This window comes from Seriola aureovittata, chromosome 11 (genome assembly GCF_021018895.1).
Source record: "Seriola aureovittata isolate HTS-2021-v1 ecotype China chromosome 11, ASM2101889v1, whole genome shotgun sequence".
Taxonomy (NCBI): Eukaryota; Metazoa; Chordata; class Actinopteri; order Carangiformes; family Carangidae; genus Seriola; species Seriola aureovittata.
The window spans coordinates 11,054,886-11,081,848 of record NC_079374.1 but is presented as its reverse complement, the minus strand read 5'-3'; the positions used below and the strand labels follow the sequence as shown (position 1 = coordinate 11,081,848).

The 26,963-nt window shown below is 39.4% G+C and overlaps 5 protein-coding genes across 8 annotated transcripts in view; 3 read left to right on the top strand and 2 right to left on the bottom strand.

The window, feature by feature from the left end:
* The window catches only part of col4a2 (collagen, type IV, alpha 2), a 67,024-nt gene extending 62,343 nt beyond the window's left edge, over positions 1-4,681 (top strand). For both annotated transcript variants that reach the window (XM_056389713.1, XM_056389712.1), the window contains 6 exons: positions 202-300; positions 393-539; positions 630-746; positions 1,215-1,406; positions 2,548-2,834; positions 3,352-4,681. In XM_056389713.1, the coding sequence (XP_056245688.1) occupies positions 202-300; positions 393-539; positions 630-746; positions 1,215-1,406; positions 2,548-2,834; positions 3,352-3,606 (1,097 nt within the window). In that variant the 3' untranslated portion in view covers positions 3,607-4,681. The remainder of the gene's footprint in view (positions 1-201; positions 301-392; positions 540-629; positions 747-1,214; positions 1,407-2,547; positions 2,835-3,351) is intronic.
* Positions 4,682-4,739: 58 nt separating this feature from the next.
* Positions 4,740-10,268, bottom strand: rab20 (RAB20, member RAS oncogene family). Its single transcript, XM_056389721.1, has 2 exons — positions 9,667-10,268; positions 4,740-5,927 (listed from the first exon to the last, which is right to left on the bottom strand). Exons 1-2 carry the CDS (start codon positions 9,854-9,856, stop codon positions 5,326-5,328), a joined length of 792 nt encoding a protein of 263 aa, XP_056245696.1. The 5' UTR covers positions 9,857-10,268; the 3' UTR covers positions 4,740-5,325.
* A 1,038-nt stretch (positions 10,269-11,306) lies between these two features.
* Positions 11,307-17,618, top strand: naxd (NAD(P)HX dehydratase). 3 transcript variants are annotated; one of them, XM_056389715.1, is made up of 11 exons: positions 11,680-12,802; positions 12,949-13,395; positions 13,704-13,854; positions 13,959-14,004; positions 14,114-14,202; positions 14,982-15,090; positions 15,575-15,625; positions 15,743-15,847; positions 15,968-16,088; positions 16,255-16,378; positions 17,150-17,618. In XM_056389715.1, the coding sequence occupies exons 1-11, from the start codon at positions 12,289-12,291 to the stop codon at positions 17,298-17,300; spliced, it is 1,908 nt and encodes a 635-aa protein (XP_056245690.1). In that variant the 5' UTR covers positions 11,680-12,288; the 3' UTR covers positions 17,301-17,618. The 3 variants fall into 3 exon arrangements, with proteins under 3 accessions (XP_056245692.1, XP_056245691.1, XP_056245690.1); XM_056389717.1 differs by lacking the exons at positions 11,680-12,802; positions 12,949-13,395 and adding an exon at positions 11,307-11,500; XM_056389716.1 differs by lacking the exons at positions 11,680-12,802; positions 12,949-13,395 and adding an exon at positions 11,507-11,670.
* Positions 17,619-17,734: 116 nt separating this feature from the next.
* On the top strand, positions 17,735-21,478 carry ing1 (inhibitor of growth family, member 1). The gene is made up of 4 exons (XM_056389720.1): positions 17,735-18,124; positions 19,283-19,462; positions 19,715-19,863; positions 20,616-21,478. Exons 2-4 carry the CDS (start codon positions 19,324-19,326, stop codon positions 21,246-21,248), a joined length of 921 nt encoding a protein of 306 aa, XP_056245695.1. The 5' UTR covers positions 17,735-18,124; positions 19,283-19,323; the 3' UTR covers positions 21,249-21,478.
* Positions 21,479-22,605: 1,127 nt separating this feature from the next.
* ube2al (ubiquitin conjugating enzyme E2 A, like) lies at positions 22,606-26,854 on the bottom strand. The gene is made up of 6 exons (XM_056389722.1): positions 26,672-26,854; positions 25,126-25,206; positions 25,014-25,039; positions 24,513-24,602; positions 24,332-24,420; positions 22,606-23,409 (listed from the first exon to the last, which is right to left on the bottom strand). The coding sequence occupies exons 1-6, from the start codon at positions 26,713-26,715 to the stop codon at positions 23,281-23,283; spliced, it is 459 nt and encodes a 152-aa protein (XP_056245697.1). The 5' UTR covers positions 26,716-26,854; the 3' UTR covers positions 22,606-23,280.
* Between the last annotated feature and the right edge of the window lie 109 nt (positions 26,855-26,963).

Sequence of the window (26,963 nt, the reverse complement as noted above, 5' to 3'; positions counted from 1 at the left end):
CAAAGAGTTCAAGAGTCAAATAACCATCAAAATACTTAAATATGCAGAATACCACAAATAACAGCAATGAAAACAAAATGGAAAAAAATTAAATATACTTTGAAGTGCCAAAGATGGCACACGTGTGCAGTATGTTGCTGTTTGACAAAATGATCACTCGCTACGTTTTGCACACAGTTTTAATATCTTTTTGTCTTACAGGGATAAAAGGAGAGCAAGGATTGATGGGAGTTCCTGGTATGATTGGTGTGAAAGGAGAAAGAGGACCAGTTGGTCCAAAAGGAAACACTGGGCCCCCAGGTAAATTATGCACTAATATACCCACCACTTACTAGATACCATGTATATGTGCCCTTTTGTATTGGTAATTACATAATCCATCCCTGCTGCAGGTTTTCAAGGGTTTCCAGGCAACCAGGGTCCTCCTCCACTTCCAGTCCGAATTCCAGGAGAGAGGGGCCCTCCAGGTCCACAGGGTATCCGAGGACCGAAGGGGGTGACCGGGGAACCAGGGCCACAGGGTCCCCCAGGAGATGGAGGTTAGTTATTCTAATAAAACATTTGTTGTTGAACATCACTGAGTGAAATGTCCCTGCTCAGCAACATACACATATCCTGTTACTGTACAGGTTTCATAGGACCCAGGGGACAGAAGGGCATGCCTGGGATTGGTGGTACACCAGGAACAGCTGGATTCCGTGGAAAGGTCGGACACATGGGCCACCCCGGTCTGCAAGGCATGGAAGGTGTGTCTGTGGGGCAGTTTAGGATTAGGTTCATAATCCTGGATTAAAGGATTTAAAGTAGGTGAAGATTAGACAGAGAACCAGTTACCAAGAGGTTTTTGATTGTTATATTTTGTGAGAGTTTTAGTGAATGAACCATGAAGCACTGAACTGAAATTAATTAGTTAGCTAAGGGCTTGAAAGTGATTCAAGGTCTAATTGTATTATTATGTAATTATGTCAGAAGATGCAGTTGCCAGAGTTTGAGGTCAATTACGAAAGAGTTGAGACACAACTGTGAAAGCATCGTATTTTCAGATACATTTATATAAGTAAAGTTTGCAGTGATATATCAATAGGTTGCATGATACATACTCATATCCATCATAAACAACGGTGTGTGTAACAAACAGATTTTTGGATGTATTATATAATCGATAATTTGTTCACTTTGTAAAACACAGCTTTGAATGTCTCATTCCTCAAAAGGTCACCGTGGCAACCCTGGGATCCCTGGGTTACCTGGTATGCCTGGGCGCAGTGTCAGTGTGGGCTACTTGCTGGTGAAACACAGTCAATCAGATCAGACGCCAATGTGTCCTGTGGGTATGAATAAGCTGTGGAACGGCTACAGTCTGCTGTACCTCGAGGGCCAGGAAAAGGCCCACAACCAGGATCTTGGTAAGTTGGGATAAATTGGGATGTTAAAGTCCTGTAAGTGACAAATACGATTTTGTTACAGTAGACTGGAAGAATAAGTCGGTTATCTGTGCACTGTGTAGATATTTGCCAGTGTGAGTTTGTTATAGCACAGTCCCATCACAATGCATTAATTGTTCAGGCGAGCTTCCCCAGATTAAACTACTCTGACATTGTGATCCAACGAACCAGAAGACATACCAAAGAGGTCGGGCTCTTCAGATCTTACTGCTGGCAGAGTTTAATATGTGGGGCATTTCAACCAGCCAGTGTCCCTACTGAAAAGTTTCAGATTTCAACTGGAGTTTTTCATGAAACTATCTCACAGTCATCTCTTTTGCACGGGGGCAGTGCTACCAGTGTCCTTGGTTATGATGTTATCCTATCAAGTGCTTGTTCTCCCATCCATCCATCTCCCAGCCTAATTCAATTGTGGATGCCAGTTCAAGCGTTGACTCTTTATCAAGTAATCAGATTTTTTTCTCTAAATGTAATAACCATGTATATAAAGCAGGAAAAGGACACCTTAGTTCCTTTTGAAGATCTGCTATAAATTTGACCATGTATCACCAAGTACCAGAAAATGAACCCAGCAAAATGTCATCCCAACTGGATCTCAGTGCTGCCTTTGACACAGCTGATACAATAATACTAAAGAGCTTTGAAAACTGGGTTAGACTTTCCAACAGACTCCTATTTCCAAAACAGGAAACCACTGTGTCATGCCACACACAGCAGGAACAAATGTCCAGGGGATAAGATACTTGCTCCAATTCTGAGCACCTTTAAAGCAATATTATTTAAATGATGAATTAAGAAGTAACACATTCTTCCTATTACAAATTAAAAGTGGAATTCATAAATTGTATGTATGTCAATGTCACTGGATTACATTGCTGAGTCAGTCCATTGACTTTAGTTTCTCTACTTGTGCTGCTGTTATTCTATCGTTACAGAGGGTCACTCTAAAGCAAGATTAAAATCCAGCCCGGGGTTGTGTTTTCATCTTTTAAAATTCGTATTTTTTAATCTGTTTTTAAATGTGAAATGGTATAATTCTTATTTAATGTCATTTATCCATTTGCTCACTGCAAAGTATAATTTGGCTGTTTGTCCTTTTCAGGTTTGGCTGGCTCTTGCCTCCCACGGTTCAGCACCATGCCCTTCCTGTACTGCAATCCTGGAGACATTTGTTACTATGCCAGCAGAAACGATAAGTCCTACTGGTTGTCAACAACTGCTCCTCTTCCCATGATGCCTGTAGAAGAGGGAGAGATCAAACCGTACATCAGCCGCTGCTCAGTATGCGAAGCTCCATCAGTTGCCATCGCAGTCCACAGCCAGGACATCACCATCCCACAGTGTCCTGTGGGGTGGCGCAGCCTGTGGATCGGTTACTCATTCCTCATGGTGAGCTCTGGTTTAATTTCAGGAGCCAAAAAATGTGCTCATGTTATTGTCAATTAGGAGACTTTGAAATAGTAACCATAACAAAAGTGACAGTGGCCGAAAAGCTTTATAGGCACTCAGACTACTTATAGTGTTAGTACCAATGTCCCTTGTAATTAAAGGAAAACATAATTTCACACATTAAAGTCAGTTTAATCATGGGCAGTCTGAGAAAACTGAAGAATATTGTGTTCATTACTCTGGAAGAGCTTTGTGAAATTAGAAAATCTTCAATTGGAGATTAGAGATTTGTGAGAGAAAGTCTGTGTTACAAATTGGGAATGTGAAGACTGAGATGTGGGCGTTGACCAAACAGGGAGACTGCACAGGCAGTAGTTGTTAGTGGCATCAGTTCATTGTTGGCTTGGGTTTTTTAATGGGATTTGTTGACAAAAAAGAAAATGTAGAATATCACCAGATTTGTCACTTTAAAATGCCACATTCACATTTTCTCTTCCCCTCACTTTTGTCTCCACAGCATACAGCAGCAGGAAATGAAGGCGGAGGTCAGTCCTTGTCATCCCCTGGCTCCTGCCTGGAGGACTTCCGCACAACACCATTCATCGAGTGCAATGGGGCCAAAGGCACATGCCACTACTTTGCTAACAAGCACAGCTTCTGGCTAACCTCCATAGATCAGTCGTTCCACACTGACCCGGCATCAGAGACGCTCAAAGCAGGCCAGCTCCTGTCCCGCATCAGCCGCTGCCAGGTCTGCATGAAGAACTTGTGAAAGACTGACGCTGACAGAAAGAAGTTGATCCATTGACAGTGGTGTAGTGTCGTCTCTCTATCCATGTGCTAAACCAACCTAAGGGGGATCTGAAATACTGACTTAGATCAGCGTAAATGGGAAACTTTGTCCCCAAATCGCAGAGCTCAGACATGCAATGACTGTGTGGTCCCTTGAGCTTTGAATGAAATGTCCCACTGTAGATAAAACAGGAGAAGCCCCATAATGAAGTCAACAGCATTATGGGAAAAGTATTTTATGATAAATGTGGATTGGTGCTTACTGTTTAACTTATTACCTCAGCTAATATGACACAGATCAGAGACCGTATACTACAGCTGAACCAAAGATGCCTGTGTGTATGCACTGCTTCAGTTATTTAGATGTTTTTTTATTTTTTATTTTTTATTGTTTAGGGTGTATAGCCCACCATAAAGCCACTAACACTACTTCTCCGCCCACTGAAGAATGTGTCATTAGAGGTCTTGGATTGTTTGTTGATACTATTGACAGTATTATCCTGCTTTTATTCCATTGCTCTTACAAAACCTATTTTTATAATATGACAGCCCTTCCAAGCTGTTAACTTGTTTTATGCATTAATCAACTACTGCAAAAATAGTCTGTAACTCTTTATTTTTCATATACCATATGTCCACACAATGCACTGATTCTCTTTGTATTTATACCAGCTGAATGAACTTGACCCCCTTCCCTAAGAGTTTTACATGTATCTTATCTAACACTACTCATGCCAAACTCATTTTGCTTCACAAATCTACTAATTATTGAACTGCCCCAAGCTGCCAACAGGACAGAATGTAAACAGCCCTGATCAAAGGTCTGACTGTAGCAAATCCTTGCTCTGGTCACTGATCCTGGGATAGATTAGGATATTTTACACAATTTAGAAAGTAGGTCAAATGTTCCACTTAATCTAGGCTCACTTGTTTAGAAATAAACAGTTTGATTAGAACAAAAAAATACTGACATTTGTTTTGCTTGTAATGTAATTATTCATTTTCATAACATGATAATTCTATTAGACTGTAAAGATTAAATGGTGTTTGTTATACTTCTGATTGTGTTATTTTACTCAAACCAGCTTGTCTTACTCTCACAGACCAGGCAAATTGCAAAATAAAAATCTTTATTATGACAACATATGTAAAAATTCAACAGGGGTATTTACTATTTACACTCATTGAAAAGTTCCAAAAGTGGAAATAAAATATAAAGATCAGTATCAATGCTAGTAACAAAACATTAAAGTAAATCAAATACGTCTGATTTATGAAAACTTCATCTAGTGAAATGTGCCACCCAACTAACAATTAGTGCTGATAAATTTACATTTAAAAATAGCAGTGATTGACTTTTTATGTGTATTATCTGCTCACAGACATCTTTGGGATACAAGTGCAGCGTGGGAGGTTTAAAAGCTCAGAGTGATAACAAAAAATACATTTATTTCTCTTCCTTACATAGGAAATGTCTCTGGACACCAGTTGCTTTTTCCGACCATCTTCATAGCATCAAGAATGTATGTGTGCGTGCGTGCGTGTTACCGGGAGGTCATTTATGCTATTGGGTCTGAGTCAAGTCAAATAAGTAGTACCATCACATTATGTATTTGGTGCTCAGACCGACCTGTTGATTGTCCTTTGTTAAAAACGAGTCTCTGCGTGCGGTGGCCTCTCCGCCTCTTTTTGGCAGTTTCTAGCAGCAGGTAGATTTGGCCCGCTTGCTGCTGGCCCCTCTGCACTCTTCCAGGTCAACTGTAGGAGACTCCTGGTTCTCGTTTCTCTTCCTCAGGATGGAAGGCAGCACCAGGTCAAACAATGTCTCAAACAAAGTGTCCACATTGTAGCCTGTCTTGGCACTCGTCTCGAAGCACACCTTCTCTGCAGGCAGGCTGCTCTTTTCCTCCAGGCCCTTATAGCGTAGTATTCTCCCATAAAGAGCTACTGCATCCTCATGGGTAACCTGTTTGTGCAGGACCATCCCAGAGAGGGATGCAGGGGAGGCAGGGGGTGTTGGGCAGGCAGACAGCACCTGTGGCTCTGTCCTGTCCTCGTCACACTCAGTTTGGTCCTGAGACACTCCATCCGAGTCCTGGGACAGCTGGGCGTTAGGGTCTGTGAGATCAGCCTTGTTGCCCACTATGGCATAAATGCAGTCGTGGTTGGCAGTATCAGTCAGGGACAGGAAGCGCTCCTCCAGCTCAGCTAAGCTTTGCCAGTTGGTAACGTCGTAAGTGAGGATGACAGCGGCAGCACCTCGACAGTACATGGAGCCCAACCCATGGAACTGTTCGCGACCTGAGGAGACACAGCAGGGGGTCAAAAGAGTCTGTGATGCTGCAGGAAAACAACTCAACTTGAACCCACTAAACACAAAGACTTAACAGCCACACTGAACAGCAGTGCAGAAAGACACACAGCACAGAAAGAAATTGTGCAAGACAAGAAAGTCAGCAGTGTGAAAACAGAGGCAACCTTTGTTGTTGAAATATGCAGGATTCTTGAAAGACAACATTGTGTGTGAACACATTCTGACTGGGGGCATCTCTTGGTTACTAGTTTATTAGCTACGCCTAGCTAAAACGAATGCAGTCTAATATAACATTCAATCTTCATGAAGGTTAGAATGTCTGAAATTGTTTTTGAGTGCTGTTGATTCAACTTCACGGTTATTTTAGAGGCTGTATAGAGTGTAGTGCTGTTGAATTATGTTGCATTACACTGAGAGGTGTTTCTAATATTATGTAATTTATATCAATGAAGGAAGGCTAAATATTAGAAAAATGTCTCAGTATAATGCAATACAATTAAACAGCACCATACAGTTGAATCAACACTTCTCTAAGAGTTTCAACAAAAACTGAACATTATAATTTATTATAGTTTCTGGTGCGACTGCTATATTAGACTGCATTAGCTTTAGCTGGATGTAGCTAGTATAACACTATATCTTGGCCTGCAACCAACCAGTTATTTTCATCTGCTGATAGTTCATTCATTCAATTAATTTATTCAGTATTTTGTCTGATTAATATCAGAAAAATGGTGAATAGTGCCCAAGGCTCTTGAGTTTACTATCATTTATGACAGACATGAAAAACATCAAAAGGCTCACATTTGAGAAGCTGGAACCACATGTTTGGCATTTTTGCTTAAAATATAACAATTAGTTGTTGATTTAATTTTCTGTCCATCTATAAATTTGTTAATCAACTAATAATGTCAGCTCTGTCCAAGAGTATTATAATCAACATTAATTCATCACAATTGCCCCCTGGAATATATCAGAATATACTGAAAATCTGTGGTAGGAAGACATTTCTTTTTTCTTTACTATTAGCTGAAGTGACTCAACTCAGTCCTGCCTGTTCCGCTGGAAAGCACTATTGCATGCAAGTTTGGAAAAGACAGGTTAAAGCATGGGGAGTCAAGTCTTCCCGTCATAGCTCTGTCATGTGACTTTAACAGGAACAAAGTTGACAGCTGAAATCCCTGTTTTAAAAACCAAACTGTCCAGCTGACAACATTTTTTATCAGAGGGAAAAAAAGAAACAGACATTCTGGTTTCAATGTGATGAGCCAAACATCTAACAGATTTTAATACAACCCATATAACTGCCACTGTCCACAGCTTGAAGGTTGATGCTGATAGGTCTGCAACAGCTGCCTTGAAATGACTCAGCGCTTATCCGGCATTTCTCCATCACACTGACTAAGTAAAACAAATGCAACAGTATTCTGTCAGAGGTCATGGAGTTAGGGACCATAGACAGGAAATGGCTTACTGGTGACATGGGCAGTCTGTCCTTATCTCTGTGGCTCACCAACTCTATTTTTGTGAAGTGTGTATTTGCCTGAGAAGAGTTACAGTAATTCATGTTTACGTAGTGCTAGAATGTACCACAGTTATAAGCGTATTCATCAGCACTAACTAAATGAATCATTCTTCCTGTCATTGCCAATAAAAATATCCAAATGTGTTGATTGAAGAGAATTAATTCTAAGACAACAGGTCTCTTGTGACGCTTGAGATTAGTTGGGGACAGAAGTTCTGGAAAAGCACAAGTTTCTGAGTGTATAGTGTATTCAATATTGCAGTAAAATAACACAGGTTCTGAGTCTAACATCTCTTCACACAAATTAATATTATTCCATATTTCAAAATTGTGGAACTTGCCTAAATAAATGACAAATAATTAAACTGCTAACTCATAATCTACAACAGGGTACAACTAGCAACTGACCATCCACTCTTCATAACATCTTCACATTCACCACAACTGACCATTTCAGACTCATGGTTAGAACCTGTACTTTTAATTTATTCGACACATAAGGGAAATCCTATGCTTCATTTACTAAAACAAAACTGTAACTAGGTACAGAGCAGAAAGAATGCTACTCTACCAGTACTAGTACTACTGACACCAAACATTTGTTGGTTTCAGCTTCACACGGAGGTGATATTCTTGTCCGTTTCAGATCATCTTTATTTAAATCCAGTGGCTGTTGGTTGAACTAAATGGGCAAATTTAAGATGACCAGTAACTTGTGATGCACAGTCATTATTCCTCTGGCATTTAATGCCTAAAGACTAAACAAAATAATTGAAAAGAGAATAGTATTTCAAAATTAATTTAATTTATCTGGTGGAATGAGGACCTTTGCAGTCTATCTGTTGTCATGTTGGCTCCAGCACAGGAGCACATCTCATTTCACTGATGAAGACTTTTTTTTTGACTCTGTAATGAAGTTTTAGCTGCTTTCCATTATGGGATTGATAGTTAAATCAAAGTGGAATTGTGCATCTCTTGTCAAATCTTTAGCAGTGGTTGTTATATATGAAGCCTGTGTGTCAGGGAAGGAAAATAATTCTCAGATGACCATGGTTTTGATAAGGTCAGATTAGTCCAATATTGAGCAATATAGCACAAGGCACACAGTGATTTTATAACATGGGCTGATAACAGGGGCATTTGTAGCCTCATAAACATTTATAATAAAAAAAAAAAACCTTATGGTCACAGAATAATAACATACAAATCCTTAGTTTGTGTTAAGGAAGCAGAGACAGTTTTCTTTCAGCACACTAAAAATCCATATTTTACCAGTTCAAGAGTCAATCTGATGTTTTCTTACGCAGACCTTTACGAGGGCTTCAGATGCGTCTTGGCAAATGATAATCAACTAAGATTGTAAAAGTTACCATTGTTATAAATTAATCTGTCACTCTTTTAAATGAAGGCGTTCAAACATTTTAGCTGACTCATTAGCTGTTTAATCATATCACTAACAGGCCTTTATCTTCTTTACAGGCTGCTCTATATTAAAATTACATTTATGAAAATTTACTTGACAGACTTTAATGTTATATATTTTATATACTCAGCTATATTAGTTCACTATCTCGTACTGTGTTTTACTTTTACAGTTACTTACTGTTGCTGTATTCATGAAGTATGTCCCTTTTAAAGGCAATACAACTGAGTTTGTTCCAAAATAGACCAAAGCCTAAATGTTCTGAAGATCAATGATTACAGGTTCTGACCAATTGAAGGTTTATTAAAAATGCCTGTCCCCTAATAGCTACATTAAGCAGCTTAAGTGACCCTGAAATTATTGTAAAAGGTGTGTGACTGCGTATAGATTAAGAGGCTTATTTTAAAAGTTGTTTTTAAAGGTTGTTTGTCTATCAGTGTGCTGGGTTGTCCGTTTGTTTTTATCCTGTTTTGACTTGAAGAGCTTTAATTGTGCAACACCTGACTGGACATATGATGGTTATTCGTTTTAGCATTAAATGCTTTTTTTTTCTTTTTACTGTGAAAATGAATAACACACCACCCAGAACCAGCAGAAGCAGGTTCCCATGAAGCAGGCTGCCTGTACAGACTGAGCAGTCACATGCCTGTGATTGCCTCAGGTGGCGGCATCACGCGTTATCAGGTAAACAGTTAATAAACCAGAGGAATGAAGGTTGATAAGAGTTTCAAATAAACAGTGGGAAAGGCATGAAGAGAACATATGAAGGAGATATTACCAGCAGTGTCCCATATTGAGATGTTGTAAGGTCCCCACTGCTTAAGGAAAAACGCCCCTCCGACGGTGCTGATAGTGTCTTTGAACTTCCTCTCCGTGTACCTGTGGAGCAGCGACGTCTTCCCCACGTTCATGTCTCCCAGCAGGACCACCTTGACGTCGGGCTTCTTCATTTTCGACAGCTCGGGCATAATGATGATGCTGGGTCGCTACAGGGGAGCTCTTTATCGTAGAAAAGAAGCGCGGTCTAGCTCATAAAAATATCTTCAGACTGCTCGCGAACTCCTCTGACAAACGCCATTTTATGAATGACAGTTCATTTGAGCCAACATGACTGTCCAGTGTTTGCTCATTCTCAGATCTGCTGCCTGACTCTGAACTTCAAAAAGTAACTGAGGTAAAACAGGAAGTAGGTGAGAAGCTAGACTTGCAGTGCACTTTTTACCCTGAGCTTTGCCTGTCAGGTTCAGCTACGGCAAGCTGTCCACCAACCCGGTCTACCATCGTTTTGTTTTATTGTTTTTACTATGTTATTGTTTATCTATATTTTACTTTTTTTTACTAGCCTATGTCTGAATTAGTTTTCTTTTTCTTTTGACAGAAAATGGGCAAAAAAACAAAAAGGAAAAAACATTGTGAGTAAATCAAACTTGCAAAATGCACTAATTACAAATATTAAATAAAATCTTGATGTCTTCGGCACATTGCAGATGTTTCCGTTTGTGCTTTAGTCTTTTGTGCCTAGGTTGGTATATTAAGGAGGAAGGATTTGTACACAGCCTAGTTTTTTTTTACCTACAAGACTCAACTCAGGGCAAGAATTCACACGCTATTGATAGGCCCGATTTGTTACATTGGATCGCCCTCGTGGGCGGGTGATAGTTTACTTACTGGAGATTGACCATGACACAGTTCCTGTGTCAAAAAAACCTGAAAACTGAATTCTCTTGAAAAATAGCTGGTTCCTCGAGTCACCTTGTACACTTTGTCAATATAAAGCATACATCTTTTTAGTTTTATTGAATGATTCGTATACTGTATTTTATTTTCATGTGACTTTTTTTTTCATTTTAATTTTATGTTTAAGATTTTAAGTCAATTCTAGTTTCATGAACCCATGCGCTGCGTTCATGTCCTGCTGTAATGGAATAACATTTGTAACAAGACATTAAAACACTTGGTGGGACACAAAACAGTGCTTCATTCTTCTCTGCTAAGCAAAGGACAACAAATGTAACAGTAATATATTTTATTATTATTTTACAATATGTTTGCCTTTCATATGATGCCATTTATTCTGCACTCTAAATATTGTACTCCTATGCTTTTTGTTCTCAAATTTTGAAATGTGACATTTAGGTGTCACACTTGCAAATAACTAATGCTAAAAAAAAAAGAAAAAGAAAAAAAATATATATACAACGTTAATGTTTGTTATTATTTTGGTTAGGTATCTAACTTTTAGTGGTCAGTACAGTAATAGCTACCCTTTATTTTACAGTATGGACAGAAAGACACTTTATTTAATTTTTTTTAATTTTATCACGATGGTGACTAAATAAATAATAGTGGGACTTCCTATGGGGGAACATGATTGGCCTAATTTTGCAACCAGCATTTCTAGAGGCTATTAGAAGAAGTGCAGCTTTAACTTCCTGTTTGGCTGCTCCTCGTTTGTTGTCAGATTTCAGCCTACAGCGAGAAAGGAGTGTCCGAGGAGTCCGTAAAGGCATCACAAGCCTTTTCTTCCTGTACTGCTGCACTGGGTTAAGGGGGCCTCATGATCAGGATCGTTTGTGCACAGTTGACAGCGTTGAAACGCAGTTACAGCTTAGGTAAGAAGAAGCGCGGAGCTTCCACTCGTGGAAAAGCTTCATGTGTCGGTGGCTGTAGTTAGAGAAAGGAATGAATGACAACATGTCGCAACAGATTCAGATGCTCGCCTTTTGCTCTGTCACAGTTGCACTGTCGATTATCGTCACCTTGGTCTTTTTGAACGAGAAAGGTAAAGTGAAGGAAGTATTATGAATTGTTTTTCATTGTAGCGTCCATGTGGCTACAACGTTAGCTTAACTACCTCTAAAGCCTGTCCGTGCTTCTCCATGACGATCGAGTAGTTGGCAGGTTTGTAATCAAGGTCTCTAGGACCCGGAAGACACCTAGAATGGGCGGAGGAGCAGGCGGAGAAAGGTGAAGTTGCCCCTTGTAGGACTGATCAGAGGTCAGTTTTGAAATGTACCCAATGAAGGATAAGGGCGTGAAAAGAAATTGGGAAAGCCGATTCCCAGTCAGTTTATCTCAAAGTACCAAGCGACGCATTTTGCTAACGACGTAAAGGGACAAACATAGACGGGCAGGTTTTAGCTAGCACACAGAGAGTTGATCTGTATAAGCTATTGGAATGGTTCCCAAGTTGAAAACTAGAAGTGTTACTCCGGCAAGTCCTTGTAAACAAGCTCACCGACCAGGTCTTGGTGTTGACGTTGTTTGGGATAGCGGCGCCCCGCGGCTTTGATGCAGCTGAGAGCAAAGATCCAGACGTCCATCATAATCCGCAGTGTCAACATCTCCTTTCAACTCCGTGTGGTGGAGGTTACTCAAAGCGAGTCCGTCCGAATCCGCTATGCAAGCGAACACAACGCGGGGCTTCTTGTGGTCGGACGTTGAGACGAGGACCTTGTTGAACATCTGGGGGGAGCAGGACATCCAGGCAGCGCTGGATGGAAACTTCCGAAACAGCTTCGTGTACCGCGACGTTTCCCGGAGGCTGGGAGCGATGGGGTTTGAGAGGACGCCGGAACAATGTAGGGTGCGGATCAAAAGCCTCAAGAGACAGTACCTGTTGGCAAAGGAGGGTAATCTACGGAACAACGGGCAGTATCACAAGATTTGTAAGTTTTATGACACCATGGAGAGGATTTTAAGCAACCGGCCTGCTCTTGACCCTCAGGAGTTCATAGACAGCGGGGCGGGAGGAGAGGAGGCCGTGGATGGCCTGGAGGAGGATGGAGAGGATGCTCAAGATGTATACTCCGAGGGCACAGGGGAGTGTCCTTATCCTGCAGAGACTGAAGTGAAGCTGGAGTACCCAACTGTCCCCATCCCTATTCCAGTTAAAGTGACAGTGGGCAATAACAGTAAGCTCTCCCTCCATGTCCATGTTCATTTGTTCTTCTGTGTTAGATGGATGCATTGTTTTATAAAAAAAATTCTAATACCATCCTTAGTTGATTGCATATGCTCAAAGATGCATCACGTCATGTCTCACCCCTCTCTACTTTAGGCACTTCAGTAAGACCACATAACAGCAGCCAGTCGGCCGGTAATCTATCAGCCAGGACACCCAAGCGACCAAGGAAGAGGCGTGCTAACTTCCCCATGGAGAAACTAATGGAGCAGTTCCTGGAGCAGAGCGCCCAGGCCGAGGACAACTTCTACCGGATGGAGGAGCAGCGCTTGCAGGCAGAAGACCGCCGCAGAGAAGCCGAACACGCGAGGGAGCTGCACATGCTTCAGATGCTCGGGCAGATGTTCTCCAGTATCTCCTCTGCCACATCCAGCTCTGCTGCCACTCCCTCCAAGACGGCTCCTGCTGCACGTGCACCTGTGTTCTCCAGTGCCTCTCAGTCATGTACACGTGGCCAATCCAGTCATCTCAGACGCCCCTCACCGCAGGCAGACTGTTACACCCAACAGAGTCAACTGTCAGACGCAGATCCTCAGGCATTAGGTATTGGCGTCGGTGTCATGTTTGCAGCCTGGAGGGAGAATGTGTGGAGGAGGAAATGGAAATTACAGGCGTGTCAGCTGTAATGTGAAAGCTCAGTGATGGAGCAGTCACTCCAGTCGTCACTTGTTGATTTATCTTTATTTTCACTACATTTTTTTTTTCGGTTTTATATGTGTACTTGTTGTTCATTTTGGTTGCCAAACTTTTGTCATCTTCTGTCCGTGGAAGGTAAAAGCGTAGATTAGCTGCTGACTCAGGTCTAGCAAGTACTCCACACTTTAAAGCTCTCACATTGTTTATTTCCTCAGTGTTTGAACGCTACTGCAGCTTGGGGTCTACATCACACAGAGGCATGGATGATGATATCCTCTCACTAGTAAAGAGTATAGTCCCTCCACTCACATCCAAAAAGCACAAGGGACAAGACGGACGTATTGGGATCATTGGAGGATGCCAAGAGTATGTGACACAAAGACCAATGACCAGCATTCACCAAACAAGAGTTTAATTTGTCAAGTCTATAGAACATTTACTCTAATTCTTTTTGTCTTCACCTCCTAAAGCTATACTGGAGCTCCATACTTTGCTGCCATCTCTGCACTGAAAGTGGTAAATAATCATTCTGACGGATTAAACATTAATTTTACAAAATGTAAAATTATCACTTTTAGTCCGGCCCTGGTACAGTGACGCTGCTTTTTTTTTTTCTTGTTTCCAGGGAGCTGACTTGTCTCATGTGTTCTGCACCAAAGATGCTGCGACTGTCATCAAATCATACAGCCCAGAGCTCATAGTTCATCCTGTTCTGTAAGTACAGGGTTTTCCTCACTGACAGCAAAGTTATCATTAATAAAGGAATAATGTGTGTTTATTTACATAAAGATGAGTATTTTCATGCACAAATACTGCATTGTTAAAAGTTTGGTAACCATTTCTATGATGCCTGTTTTTATGATGATGTATAGATACCGAAACATGTTCACAAGAGTTGTTGTAAACCTTGATGTTGTGTTATAACAAGTTTTGAAATTAATAAGTAGAATTATAATAGTGTAGTAGGTCAGATTTTGCAGTTGCCTATAATTAGTTTACCAATTGTATAAAAAGAAACAAGTTGTTATGATCATCTTGGTGTTTTCTCACTATAATTTTACAACGTGGAGAATTTGGTTATGGCACGCCACGGTGCCGGTAAGCTGTTTACATTTCTGTCGTACCCTATGGGTTCTGTTATCAAATGAACTTAGAGCCTGTGGTGAAAGTCAGTATGATTGTGGCGTCCTCAGTCAGTGTTGTTTATATGCCTTCTCATCACAAAGTGTCACAATAGGTAGAAATCAGTATGACTGTTGTTATAAGTCATCAAAGTGCATTGTGAGTTCATGGTTGCCATGGTAACATCCATAAGACTTTTTATCTGTTAAAACCAAGATTATTTATACGCGAAGGCATAACAAAAAAGGTAATTACGTTCATGGAATAAGAGCATAACCAGGGTACAACTTCATAATTTGTGCATTCAGACACATCTAATAAGTGTGTCTTTATTTATGTGTGTATGTGTGTGTGTGTGTATGTGTGTCAAGGGACAGTCCTAATGCAGTGGAAGAGATTGAGAAATGGCTCCCAAGACTGCACGGCCTTGTGGTGGGACCAGGTCTAGGGAGAGAAGACTTGTTACTGAAAACAGCTAAGGCATGTCGAATATATTCACTCTCCCTTGCATTGAAAACAGTCTCTTAGGTCAGCTACTGTGTGCACAATCACAACCTCACCTGTTTGTGGCTCCCTGTGACTGATAAGTGTGAAAAGTTTTGTTTGATTTCAAAAACATGGCTTCAGTAAAGAGCACACTCATGTTTACCAACCCTGTAGAAGCACATGAACGCTGCTGCTTAAGTGACACTTTTAGCTGTGATCCATCAGTCCGTTGTGGGTAGAGGAATATATATATTTGACACTAGGAATATCTTTTGGGCAATTTAGGAGAATTCTACATTGGACTTGGAATTATTACCCAAGTATGACTGGAGTGAGGACACAGATACTGCATATCTGTACAAATAAAAATGTTTAATGCAGCCTGAATTACACTGTGCTGAGTGCTACTGAAGGATTTATGAATGATATTTAGTTATCATATTATCTCAAGATAACACTTTTTTTCTCTCGCTTTTAGGAGGTGATAGAGAAGTGTAAAGCAAGAGATATCCCGATAGTCATTGATGCAGTAAGTCTTGATAAAATTGAGTTCCAGCTGTTGAACAGATGGGATTTTATTTACAAAGCCATACACAGTCACTGAGTCACTGTGCGCGTGTGTGTTTTGTTTGTTTGTTTTCAACAGGACGGATTATGGCTAGTTACGCAGCAACCATCTGTTATTCAAGGGTACCAGAAGGGTATCCTCACACCTAACTTCATGGAGTTCACCCGACTATATGAGGCACTGGTGGGTCTCTCGGTATAGTCCTCTCAGTCACCAGTTGATGGCATTAAAATGTGATTCTGTGTTTCAATGTGTGTGTGTGTGTGTGTGTGTGTGTGTGTTTTCTGTGTGTTGCTGTCTCAGCACCATGAACCCATGGACGGCAGTGATCATCAACGCAGTGTCATGCAGCTCAGTGTAGCCATGGGCAACCTCACTCTGGTGCTAAAAGGAGAACAGGATCTCATTACAGACGGCAGCAAGGGTTAGTATCAAGCCCATATACAGTATAAACACAACTTTGTCAGACATGCTTTAAACTTTTCCAGCCGATTAGTCGCCTTTTCCATTGGTGTAAATCACTACTTCAATATACATACTGGGATACTCTTTTGTTTTTGTCATCTGAAGTTGAGACTTCTTGTTTTCAGTGATCTCATGCAGTATTGAGGGCAGTGGGAGACGATGTGGTGGACAGGGTGATCTCCTGTCTGGATCTATGGGAGTGCTGGCACACTGGGCCCATGCTGCCTCTGCAGCTGGACTGCTGAGAAGGTGAAGTTATGTATTATGTTTATGCTTGTTAATGTAGAATATAACACCTTTAAAGGATCATACAAGTGTCTGTACATGTTTAAGTACATGACATACAAAGTGCATAAATTTTGCATTATGTGAACTATTTCCAAAACATTATTTTATATATACCTCTACAGCACCCAGTGGTTTCCATTCACTTCACCATGTTATGAAAATCAAAATCAAACTGCAGAGTCTGAAAAGTTTCCTGAGTTAGGTAATCCATCCTACTGAATATTTAGTCACTTTTGTATTAATCTATTATGGAGTTGAAATCATAAGTGAAACAATTGATTAGTTAATGTATATATAATTAATAGTTAGCTATTTTGGTAATAGGTTAATAATTTCAGCCATTTTTCAAGCAGAAATGCCAAACATTTTCTATCCTTAGGTTCTGCAAGGTGAGGATGCTGGGGAAAAAAGAACAATACATTTGAAGACATTATGTTAGGCTCAGGGAACCGTTGGTGGGATTTTTTCACACTTGTTTGGACATTTTATGGATAAAAGGATTAATCAAGAATTATGGACAAAGTAATTGATAATGAAAATCTTTAATTGTAGCCCTAATGTTTTGCTGTTGTCAAATGGTAAAGCTGATGGGTATTAATCAAAAGTTAATTGCTAAAACATGCACAAACACTATTATGGTCCTTCTTAAAGTGTCATATTGCAGAAATAAATAAATGTTTCACATATGTGTGGTTTTACGTTGTCTAATCCATTATTTTTGTTCTCCTGCAGTGTGAGTCCATCAGTGGTTGCAGCATTTGGAGCCTGTTCACTTACCAGACAGTGCAACAGTCAAGCATTCCAGCAACACGGCAGGTCCACCACCACCTCGGACATGATCCAGGAGATTGGCTCAGCCTTTAAAAAGTTATTTGAAAGCTGAAAACAAGCCAACTGAAAATTGATCACGATTGTTGTTGTTAAAAAGCGATACATTCATACATGCACAATTTTGCATTCTTAAAAACTGTTACCAAAACTAATACAGCCTATGGGTTGATTGGTGGGAAATGTTGTCATAAAGTAGAATTAGAAAGAAGGTTAAAGAGGTGTGAACTATTCTCTCAAAGACAGTGCTCAAAATCTGGTGCAAAATATACACACTAACGTGTTGACAGCCCATCAAAGAAATATGGTCAGATAAATGGGGTCAGAAAAAAACAGAAACCTGTTTGAATTTTCAAATAAATAATAAATTAAATTTTGTGAGTGAATTTTTGAACAAGTTCCTAAAAGCAACCTACATCATAGCAGTTTACCTTTGTTGCCACAGGGTGGCAATATTGACTTGCAAAATGGAAATACTATGGTCATGTTTGTTACTACAGTCAATGAGACCGCTGAAAAATCCTGTCAGTGCTAAAGCAAAGGGAATTCTGTAAGTGGTAATATAAATATAATATATAAATAATGCTCACAAAAAAATAATATACATTTCAGAAATGCATTGTTAAAGCTAAGAAGAATTTGATTAATTAAACCTTTGTCTGTGGTTCATATAGTCGCCTCGTACTGCAATAACTATATGGGCACAGTTTAACATATTTGTTCAGGCACTTTAGCCACCAGCTAACATTAGCTGCTCCAGGGCTAGCGAGTCCGACTCTCCACACACGACCCTAGCGTTAGCAACGAGAGCAGCATCCCGGACTGTTAAACGTTAACGTCAGCTACTGAGTAGCTACAGAAAAACTAAAATCCACACAGGTAAGTTATTCTGCGAGCTGCTCGCCTACCAACTATTCAAGCGCAACGTTTTGTCTAGCGTTTATTTTGCAGTGCTTATGGACATGGTCCGTTCAGTATCGGTATATGTTAAAGGCTAACAGAAGCTAATTTGGCTAACATTTAAAGATGATAGAAGTTGGACTAATTTAAGTGTCTAAATTATTGCCTGTACCGTTAGTGATGATTCAGACTTGGGTGGTTTGTTTGTGTGACGTTAGCATATTGATTTAAGTGTTTTGTAATTGTTTACGCTGTGGGTGAATGAAGAGGTGGTTAAACCTTTTCTCTGAGCGTTGCTTAATCTTTGTCCCATCAGGGTATCGTTTGTTTAAACATTTTGCTAGCGTTGTCAGCCAACGGCACATGTAGGTCAAATAATATTTCGTTTTGTGTTTTGCTTAGAGTAAAGGTTTCTCCAGCTCAAACTCGGAACGAGGACAAAGTTGGTTCACGTTGCTTGACGTTAACATAAAGTTGCCAACAGGGTTGTATAGTCGTAGTTAGCGTTAGAAATCGTGGCTATCGCTACACGCTGGGACTCAGTCTGTTTGTGATGGAAACGTTGAAGCTCAACAGTGAAGTCGCTTGCGGGTTTTTTTTCACGTTAGCTTGTCGGTTTACGATTCATCCCCATCCTCGTTAACGTTATAGATAACCGAGAAGTCGAGCTAGCTAACGTTACTGTTTAGCTTTGCTGTCTTCTCCGACCTTGCATAACAATGAGGGGCACTTAATAACAACTTCAAGTACTTTGTTATACATACGAAGTCATCGGCCAGTTATTTATATTCTTACTGAGCTTTTGTTGTACTCGTTAGTAGCAGTGATCTCTGTTGGCAGATTCCTATTACACGTAGCAATTTTCAGGATGGCTGTCTACAGATCAGTTGCCCCCTCCCCCTTTCACATTTTGACCGTACAATTTATATTTCTGGACAGATCTCAGCTACCTCATTATGGACATCACTATATATTGATGACATGGACAATGATGTATATTAAATCCGAGTAGTCTGGTGCAAGTTAATGCAGTTATAGTTGCCAAGAAACATACATATGTTTGAAAATTGGAGCATTACATGCCCCATTAGCAGAATGGTTTTACATCATACATACATAATAACTTCTTTTTAACAGGTGCAGGTGTCGGAGTGTCCTGTGGTGAAGACAAATCCGCGATGTTGAACCCGACCAATGGTGACCCAGGCCACGTTGTTGTGAATTATGTTGAGGAGTATTTGGACCTGGTGGAATCACTACCCTTTGACCTGCAGAGAAGTGTGTCTCTCATGAAGGAAATTGATGCCAAGTATCAAGGTAAAGAAGCCAGGCAGTGTGGATACAAGTCTCTTTCAAATCTTAAAAAGTACTGAAGAGGTTAAAAAAAAATTATATTGTAAAATGCATACAAAAGTATTGATCACTCCTCACAATAGACAATCAAGGAAGTAATCCATTATGAGTGAGAAATAAGCTGTAGGAGAACATTTGTGTGTACTTTTGAGTGTGTTAATTTCAGTATGCCTATCCCACCTATTTTTTTTTTCCCTGTGACTACTTCTTTGACAGATGTTCTGAAGGAGCTTGATGATGCTTATGAACGATATCGCCGGGAATCTGATTCACTTCAGAGGCGCAAACTTCAGTTATCGATTCAGAGGGCACTGATCCGCAGTCAAGAGCTCGGAGATGAAAAGATCCAGATTGCTGGTCAAATGGTATGAAGAGAACACCCTGCAGCTGTTTCAGTGGAGCTGCTCACTGGCAAACTTCCAGATCTGAATGTGTGTGATTGTTTGAGGATAGAGGAGTGCATTCATGTAACATCTGTTCTCACTCTTACTCTTGAGTAGATAAAGAGGGAAAAAAAGGATTTATGGACCTGCTAAATGGCCATTTTGTTTTGGAGTGTATTAGGTTTTCAATGAACTTTACTGAAGTCATTACCAGAGACCAAAATTTCTTTGAACATTTGCAATGAACACCAAATCAGCTTATTATTGTTATTGTTACATGCTAAAGACGTACCAGAAACTTAACACCATATTTAACCTTCCCCTCTGATATATGTTTGGTATGTCAAAGTTGAAATGAGATGTTTAAAATGTATAATTTGGGTAATGATTGTAATACGAACATTAACTCCTAGAGAAGTGGTTTAGATAATATCATTAAACTGGGGTTGAACTACTGTAAAGCTTCGTTTAGTGATGTTTCTATACCCATAGATCCCAGCAAAGTCTTAACTGTAATAACACAATTGGATAAACAAGAAGAATGTCCCGACTTTTTTTTTTTTTTTTTTCAGTATGTTAAATTAAGCCGTTTAAGGTTTGTTCAAGTTTGGTTCCTGCAGAAAATTGATGATTTATATTACATGATGTTAGAAAGGCCAAACTACAGCTTGCCACTTTATATAACTTTACAGAATATAACTATATATAACTTGAATGAATGTTCTTTGTTTCAGGTGGAGTTGGTTGAAAACCGAACACGACAAATAGACTGGCATTCTGAAGTTCTCCTTTCCTCTCAAGAAGTCCCAGAGAGCCACGTTCCCACAGCAACATCCATGACAACCACTGCAACATCCTTGATGTCCTCATCATCAGCCACCATCACTCCAGGCAAACCTGGCCACCATGATAAGAAGCGTGATGAGGTTACCCCAGGCTCAGGTGGCACAGACAAGGCTGGTGGGAAACGCTCAAGACGTCAGAAAAATGGGGAAAGTCGGGAAAGTTACGGGGGTCTGGATCACGCCGAGGAAGTGGGAGTGGGGGCATCCCGGGAAAAACGTGCCAAAACATCTTCTAAGAAGAAGAAACGGTCAAAAGGAAAGTCTGAGAGAGAAGTGTCACCTCCAGACCTGCCCATTGATCCAGATGAGCCAACATACTGCCTGTGTGAGCAGGTGTCCTATGGCGAGATGATTGGCTGCGATAACGATGAATGTCCCATTGAGTGGTTTCATTTCTCCTGTGTTGGGCTCCATCATAAGCCCAAGGGAAAGTGGTACTGCCCCAAATGTAGAGGTGAGAATGAGAAGACCATGGACAAGGCCTTAGAAAGGGCCAAGAAGGAGAGGGCATACAACAGGTAGCTTGCTCTGCCTGGCCCAATGAACACTACTGCATAAAGATTTTATGTCTCCGTTTCCATTTACTGTTAACACTGTTTAAAACAGTAATGAATTGACAAGAGGGATCTTGTACATAGTTATTTTTGTAATTGCTGCATAGCTGAGAAACAAAATTGCTCCATCTCAGTTGGGATTATTTGTAAAGAATTGACACAGTACAGTACAATACAACCTGCATGTTTGTAACCAGCTGTCCTGCACTTACACCCCCCTTGTTTTCATCATGCATGCGACATCACCCACTCCATTATATATGCTCAATTAACAAATAAAACATTTCTAAACAAAGAAGACTCTATCTTTAACATCTCAGAGGATGAAGTGAAGAATTTAAATCTAAAGTAAGATAAATGTGATATAATACAGTGTACTGTAGCTCTCTACCCCCTATATAGTAATCAATCTGTTGTTAACTCTGAAGTAAACGGTAAAGATTTTGCATTACCACTGACATGAAGGGTCACATTTTGGGATTATGAACATTAAGTAGGGTACATGTCATGAATACAGCTACTTTGCTATCAGTAATTTCACAATTCACATTCATTAATACAGTACTTACAGGCCATATGTACATTGAAACAGTAAATGTTCCTCCTGTCAGTACTGGCTGCAAAGATCTCTTTCTAAAGTGATTTCAATGTATGTGATGGACCAACTTTGAAGGATACCCTCTTAATTTGTCTGACACAGACTTCTGAAGTTTCATATTAGTGTTTGCTGAACTTAATAATCCATCTTTACACAGAAAGGACTATGGATTTTGTGCCCTATCACTTGGGCAGTATTGACAGCAGGAACCATTTAAAGAAACAAAAAATCTTTTCATGTACATATGGACCTGAGAAGACAGACTTGAAAAACAAATGTAAAATGGAACCAAAGAAAGGACTAAAAATCTAAAAGATTCAGACCTTGTATTTAATTATGTTTACTGCAAAATAGAATATTTCAAATTATACTAAGACCTATTAAATACTGCTGTTGCAAGATGTTAAGTAAAAACACCTGCAGCCCAACAGCAGATCTTTACCCTCAGAATAGTGTCATGTATGATAACTTTGGCCTGAACACCCCCATGTTACACTTGAATATCAGTGCAGTTATTTAGTGGACACGTGATTACATTCATATTCATAACCATGGCTTACCTCATGGGCTGTGACCCTGATTGAATTGTGGGGCCTCTTGGAATATCAGTCTCACATAAACTGAGGCACAGCATAAGTGTTGACATCTATCAAAGCAAGAAAAGTCATTTTTGAGTCAAATATTGAATTTGCAGTCAGAATTAAAAATCAAACTTACCACATAAGGATGAATTTGCCTTTTTTTATTTACAAGTGCTGAAAAAAATGACATGGGAGACAACCAGTGCAAAATCTGTACATAAATTCAGTTGCAGGTATCTTATATACATGAGTACTGAACAGGAACGTGAATACACTCTTACTGTCATGCATGTAACAGAGTTCACAACACAGCAAAAGACATGGTGTAAAGATGTCCGATTTAGTTGTAGTCCGTGATGCTCAGGCTGCTCATTCTCCCAAGGAAAGGTGGGGTGATCACACTGGAGCCCAGACAAACTTAACAGAACAGATCAGGGGCACAACAGAAGAGGATCCATGACTTCATTGATACACCCTCCAAGACATTTAACATAATTAGTCATGGGGAGTTATTACAGCAAGTTAGAACACACCAGAATTTTTGGGTAATGGCCCACAAGTCCATATTGACAAAACATCAAGGCAAGATTCAGCACAGTTCCCCTGATGGACTGGAAAAGGGGGAGAGTATAGAAAAAATAAATCCCTCCTGGCGGGTAAGAAAAAAAAAAAAAACATTCTATGAAAGGAAGTTGAAGGTAAAGTGCATAAAAGCTTAAAATCAAAAAAGGTTGGGGGGCCCAAAAATTAAGAGGTACTCCACTAAAACTCGCAGCACACACAGCTTTACAATGGAGAGAGCAGCTATCATGATTGTCAGGTCAACTGTCTCTCCAGCTTTGTTCTACGATGGCAGACACACGCTTCTCGTACTCCCGCTTGTTCTCCTGGTAGAGCTGGGCTGCCTGACTGTTGGCTGGACTGTTGGGGTTTGGTTCATCAAGCAGAGACTGAGGAAAAGAAGATCAATTCTGAAGGTGAGAATGTTTCAGGAGAAAATAACCAACCTAAATAAAACTATTAATCTACTTAGCCACACGTCTCCATGAATGCACATCATTTAGTTTCAAGTTGTGACTATGGCTTCAGGTTCATTACGTAATAACAGCAGAATGTTCCAGTTTGTCATCTGACTTTTGCAATCACCAAAATCTGGTCAAAGTCTGACTGTGGATATCATTTCCAAAATTTTGCAGCAAATGATTTTTTACTTTATCACCATTATTAGTACTGCTAAATGAATAAACCATGCATTAATATAAATATGAAACACAGAGTAACTCTCAGCAGTATATTTTTTTTTACAGCATAGTAGAGTTGCAATTAGTGGTTTATTGTAATATAAATTTTGGTAATGTGTTAATCGGTTTGAGTTTCTTTTAAAAGGAATAAAAGCCAAAATTCCAGCTTCTCAGATCCATAGTTTCTTAATCTCTTACAATTGTAGAATTATTGAGTTTTGGATTGTTAGTTTGATAAGTCATTTGAAAACATCACAGAGAGGTTTGGGCACTTTCACCATTTTCTGACATTTTATAGACCAAATGATTAATTGATCAATCAAGAATAAACAAATTAATCAGTAATAAAAATTATGTCTGGTTGCAGCTCTACACCTTAGCATTAACATGAAAATTTCTCTCTATTCACAAACATTTATATGAGCATAGGTTTGCAAATAAGTAATTTTCCTTTTCTCAGCTTCTTCTGTGCATTAGCACAAAAATTGATTAGTCAGGGATTTTTAGTCCAATAACAGAAATTTCACATTCAATCCCTTTCCTCTTTTATATCATTGTAAAGTGAAGACCTTTGATTTTTTGGCTTTAGGTTATAAAAGAAAGTATAATAAGGCATATTGACACTTCTTACCTGGATTGATGTAAGAATAGAGGAGACATCATAGGTGGGACTCCAACGATTCTGTAGGATGTCCAGACATATACTTCCATCTGCATAGACTGTGGATAAAAACACAGAGTTATACACTACCCACAAATATCACTAACAATTAAATGTGCAATATAAGAAGTATAAAAGACAATATTCTTACCATTTGGATGAAACATCTTTGACACAAATCGTACTGTGGGGGGTTTGTTGGGGTATTCTTCTGTGAACTCTACAATTAGTTTAAATGTACCTGTGACCAAGATAAAAAAAAAAATATTCATGAGCAATTAAACCTGACTGACTGGTTCAGGTGTGGAATACTTCAAGGCAGGAAAGAAATGTTGGGGCAGTGATTTGTCCTAACCTGAACAAAAACCCCTTCTCTACCACATGAAAAGTTGTATATTACAGGTTTAACAACAGCAAAACTGATGAAGAATGACTTTTAAAAAGGAGAAAGACAAAAAAATCTTATATACACAAAGCTAGCTGTTGACACATGCCATGATAGGATTGCTTCGCCACTGGCACATATGTAAGAATATTCTAAACAGAGGTTTTGAATGCAATAAAGTTACTGTGTTGGACATGATTTGTGTGCAATACAGAGACATGATGTCTTACTACACAAAATAAGTCAGGAACACAGTGAGTTACGTACCATCCTCAAAGGGTGTTCCTTCAGGCCTGTGCGGTTAAAGAAAAAAAAGGTATTTTGTCATTAATTTCACACAAACTTGCATGCACATTATGTCTGTTTATTGATGTCTTACCCAAATATGACTGCATTCCACACCATGATGTTGTTTTCAGATGGGGCACCACTAACACCAGCTGGAGGATCCTCTTGTAGCCTGCATAACAAAAAAAGAAAGAAAAGGTTATAACAGGACCTCTAAATTATAATTCACTAACAGGAAACTAAATTTATTAAGCCAGACAACACAGTCAGGTAAATCCCATATTAGAACGGCCTCTTTAATCATTTAACTACAGCCACATTTCACATTTCATATTTAAATTCACTCTTGTCCTTGTGACAGTTACACATTTAACCCAGGTGATGTTTAAAATTTTGTAAATCCATTAAGTCCACACCATGAATCATATAACTGTTAGCCACTGTACAATATTTCTTCAAAAAAAGTTTTATCATCTGAGATATGCTGTATTTTATGTCAAAGATATGTTATTAAACTATCTGTCTTGTTTTTATGATTAACTTGCCCCAATAATCAATATTCGAGTATTCAGTATTAAAGTAAGTAACTAACCCCAGCAAAATAGAACACTTGTTAAAAGGTTGAAAATAAAACTCTCTCTCTCTCTTTTTGGCTCATAGAAGCTTGTGAAATGTTTCAATCTCTTACTAACAAACATTTATAATGAGCTACATTACAGTTCTAAATTAAAGTCATTTTCAAAATTTCAAATACAAAAACTATCACGGATTCGAGGTTGCTTAAATTAAAACGTTTGAAGACCTTGAAGTAACCAGGTTCATTTAAATTTAGATATAGAGGAATTCATTTGCTCATGGTGGCACGCAGTGCAACTTATTTTTTTAGTTAGCAAATTGTTTTGCCACCGTTAGACTAACAATGCTGTTTGATGCCAACTTCAGAAAAAATCCATATATACGTCTACACTGAGGCTTCCGCTATGGTCTAATGTTATTTTTCTCTCGTTCAACAGAATATATTCCTCTGTGATATAAGGATACTAATTTGTAAAGTTAAACCCTTGTTTCAGAGTATCTCTGTCCATAGTTACTTACCTCACATCTACCAAACTTTGATTACTTGCCTAAAGTGAGGACCGTAAAATAGAGCGAACGTTAATGCTTGTTAGCAACGCTATCAAGCGATAATGTTGTAATAAATAGCAACGTTAAATTATCGCCAGAAGTTGGATTAAATGTGTTTTGACCTGGGATAATACTGTCTATCACTTGTCACGGACATTTAAATCAAAGCTGGTTTAAAGAGTTGCATAGGAGTCGTAAACAGTGACAGTATCCCTACTCGACTAACATGCTAGTTAGCATTGTTAGCTTCTAGCTACGAACGAAGCGCTACTAAGATTAACGTTATTTCAACTTAATGTTTCAGGTTCGCAAAAGCACAACATACTAACATTGTGATTCTGTTAAGACTACATTTCACTGTGAAGACTGGCGAATGTATAGATAGATTTAATACCAAATAAAAACATACTGGCTGGTTATGTCAAGCTAACGTAAGATAAGCTAATGCTAGCTGTTTTTGACAAATCATAGCTAACCATCATTATCGGCATAATTTCTGACCATCAACTCACCGTTTAAAATCTCTCATAAGCCTCCTTCTGGCGGGAGTTGACATGGTTAAACTTGTGAAACACGTACTAACAACACCGATACGTTTACAGGGTCTTATCTTATGAACAAGTTATGTTGTTTTTTAAGGCTATTTGACACCCCAACGACAGCCCCACTCTTTCTCTAGATAATCCTGACTCTCTGGTTAGCCCAGCTAGGTTTACTGGACGATACCATATCTTGAGAGGAGAGGGAGATTTGCAACTCCATGTTATACAATAAAAAAATGAACGTACGGGTACGTCAGTACAC

Bases quoted from the DNA above. Each gene is read 5' to 3' on its own strand.
- rab20 (XM_056389721.1), bottom strand. From the start codon at position 9,856: ATGCCCGAGCTGTCGAAAATGAAGAAGCCCGACGTCAAGGTGGTCCTG. The intron at 5,928-9,666 runs GTAATATCTCCT...GTGTCTCCTCAG, and splicing joins CTCAATATGGGACACTGCTG to GTCGCGAACAGTTCCATGGG.
- naxd (XM_056389715.1), top strand. From the start codon at position 12,289: ATGCAAGCGAACACAACGCGGGGCTTCTTGTGGTCGGACGTTGAGACG. The intron at 12,803-12,948 runs GTAAGCTCTCCC...TCTCTACTTTAG, and splicing joins AGTGACAGTGGGCAATAACA to GCACTTCAGTAAGACCACAT. The intron at 13,855-13,958 runs GTATGTGACACA...CACCTCCTAAAG, and splicing joins ATCATTGGAGGATGCCAAGA to CTATACTGGAGCTCCATACT.
- ing1 (XM_056389720.1), top strand. From the start codon at position 19,324: ATGTTGAACCCGACCAATGGTGACCCAGGCCACGTTGTTGTGAATTAT. The intron at 19,463-19,714 runs GTAAAGAAGCCA...CTTCTTTGACAG, and splicing joins AATTGATGCCAAGTATCAAG to ATGTTCTGAAGGAGCTTGAT. The intron at 19,864-20,615 runs GTATGAAGAGAA...TCTTTGTTTCAG, and splicing joins TCCAGATTGCTGGTCAAATG to GTGGAGTTGGTTGAAAACCG.
- ube2al (XM_056389722.1), bottom strand. From the start codon at position 26,715: ATGTCAACTCCCGCCAGAAGGAGGCTTATGAGAGATTTTAAACG. The intron at 25,207-26,671 runs GTGAGTTGATGG...TTTGTTATGCAG, and splicing joins CTTATGAGAGATTTTAAACG to GCTACAAGAGGATCCTCCAG. The intron at 23,410-24,331 runs GTAAGAAGTGTC...TCTTTTCCTCAG, and splicing joins CTATTCTTACATCAATCCAG to TCTCTGCTTGATGAACCAAA.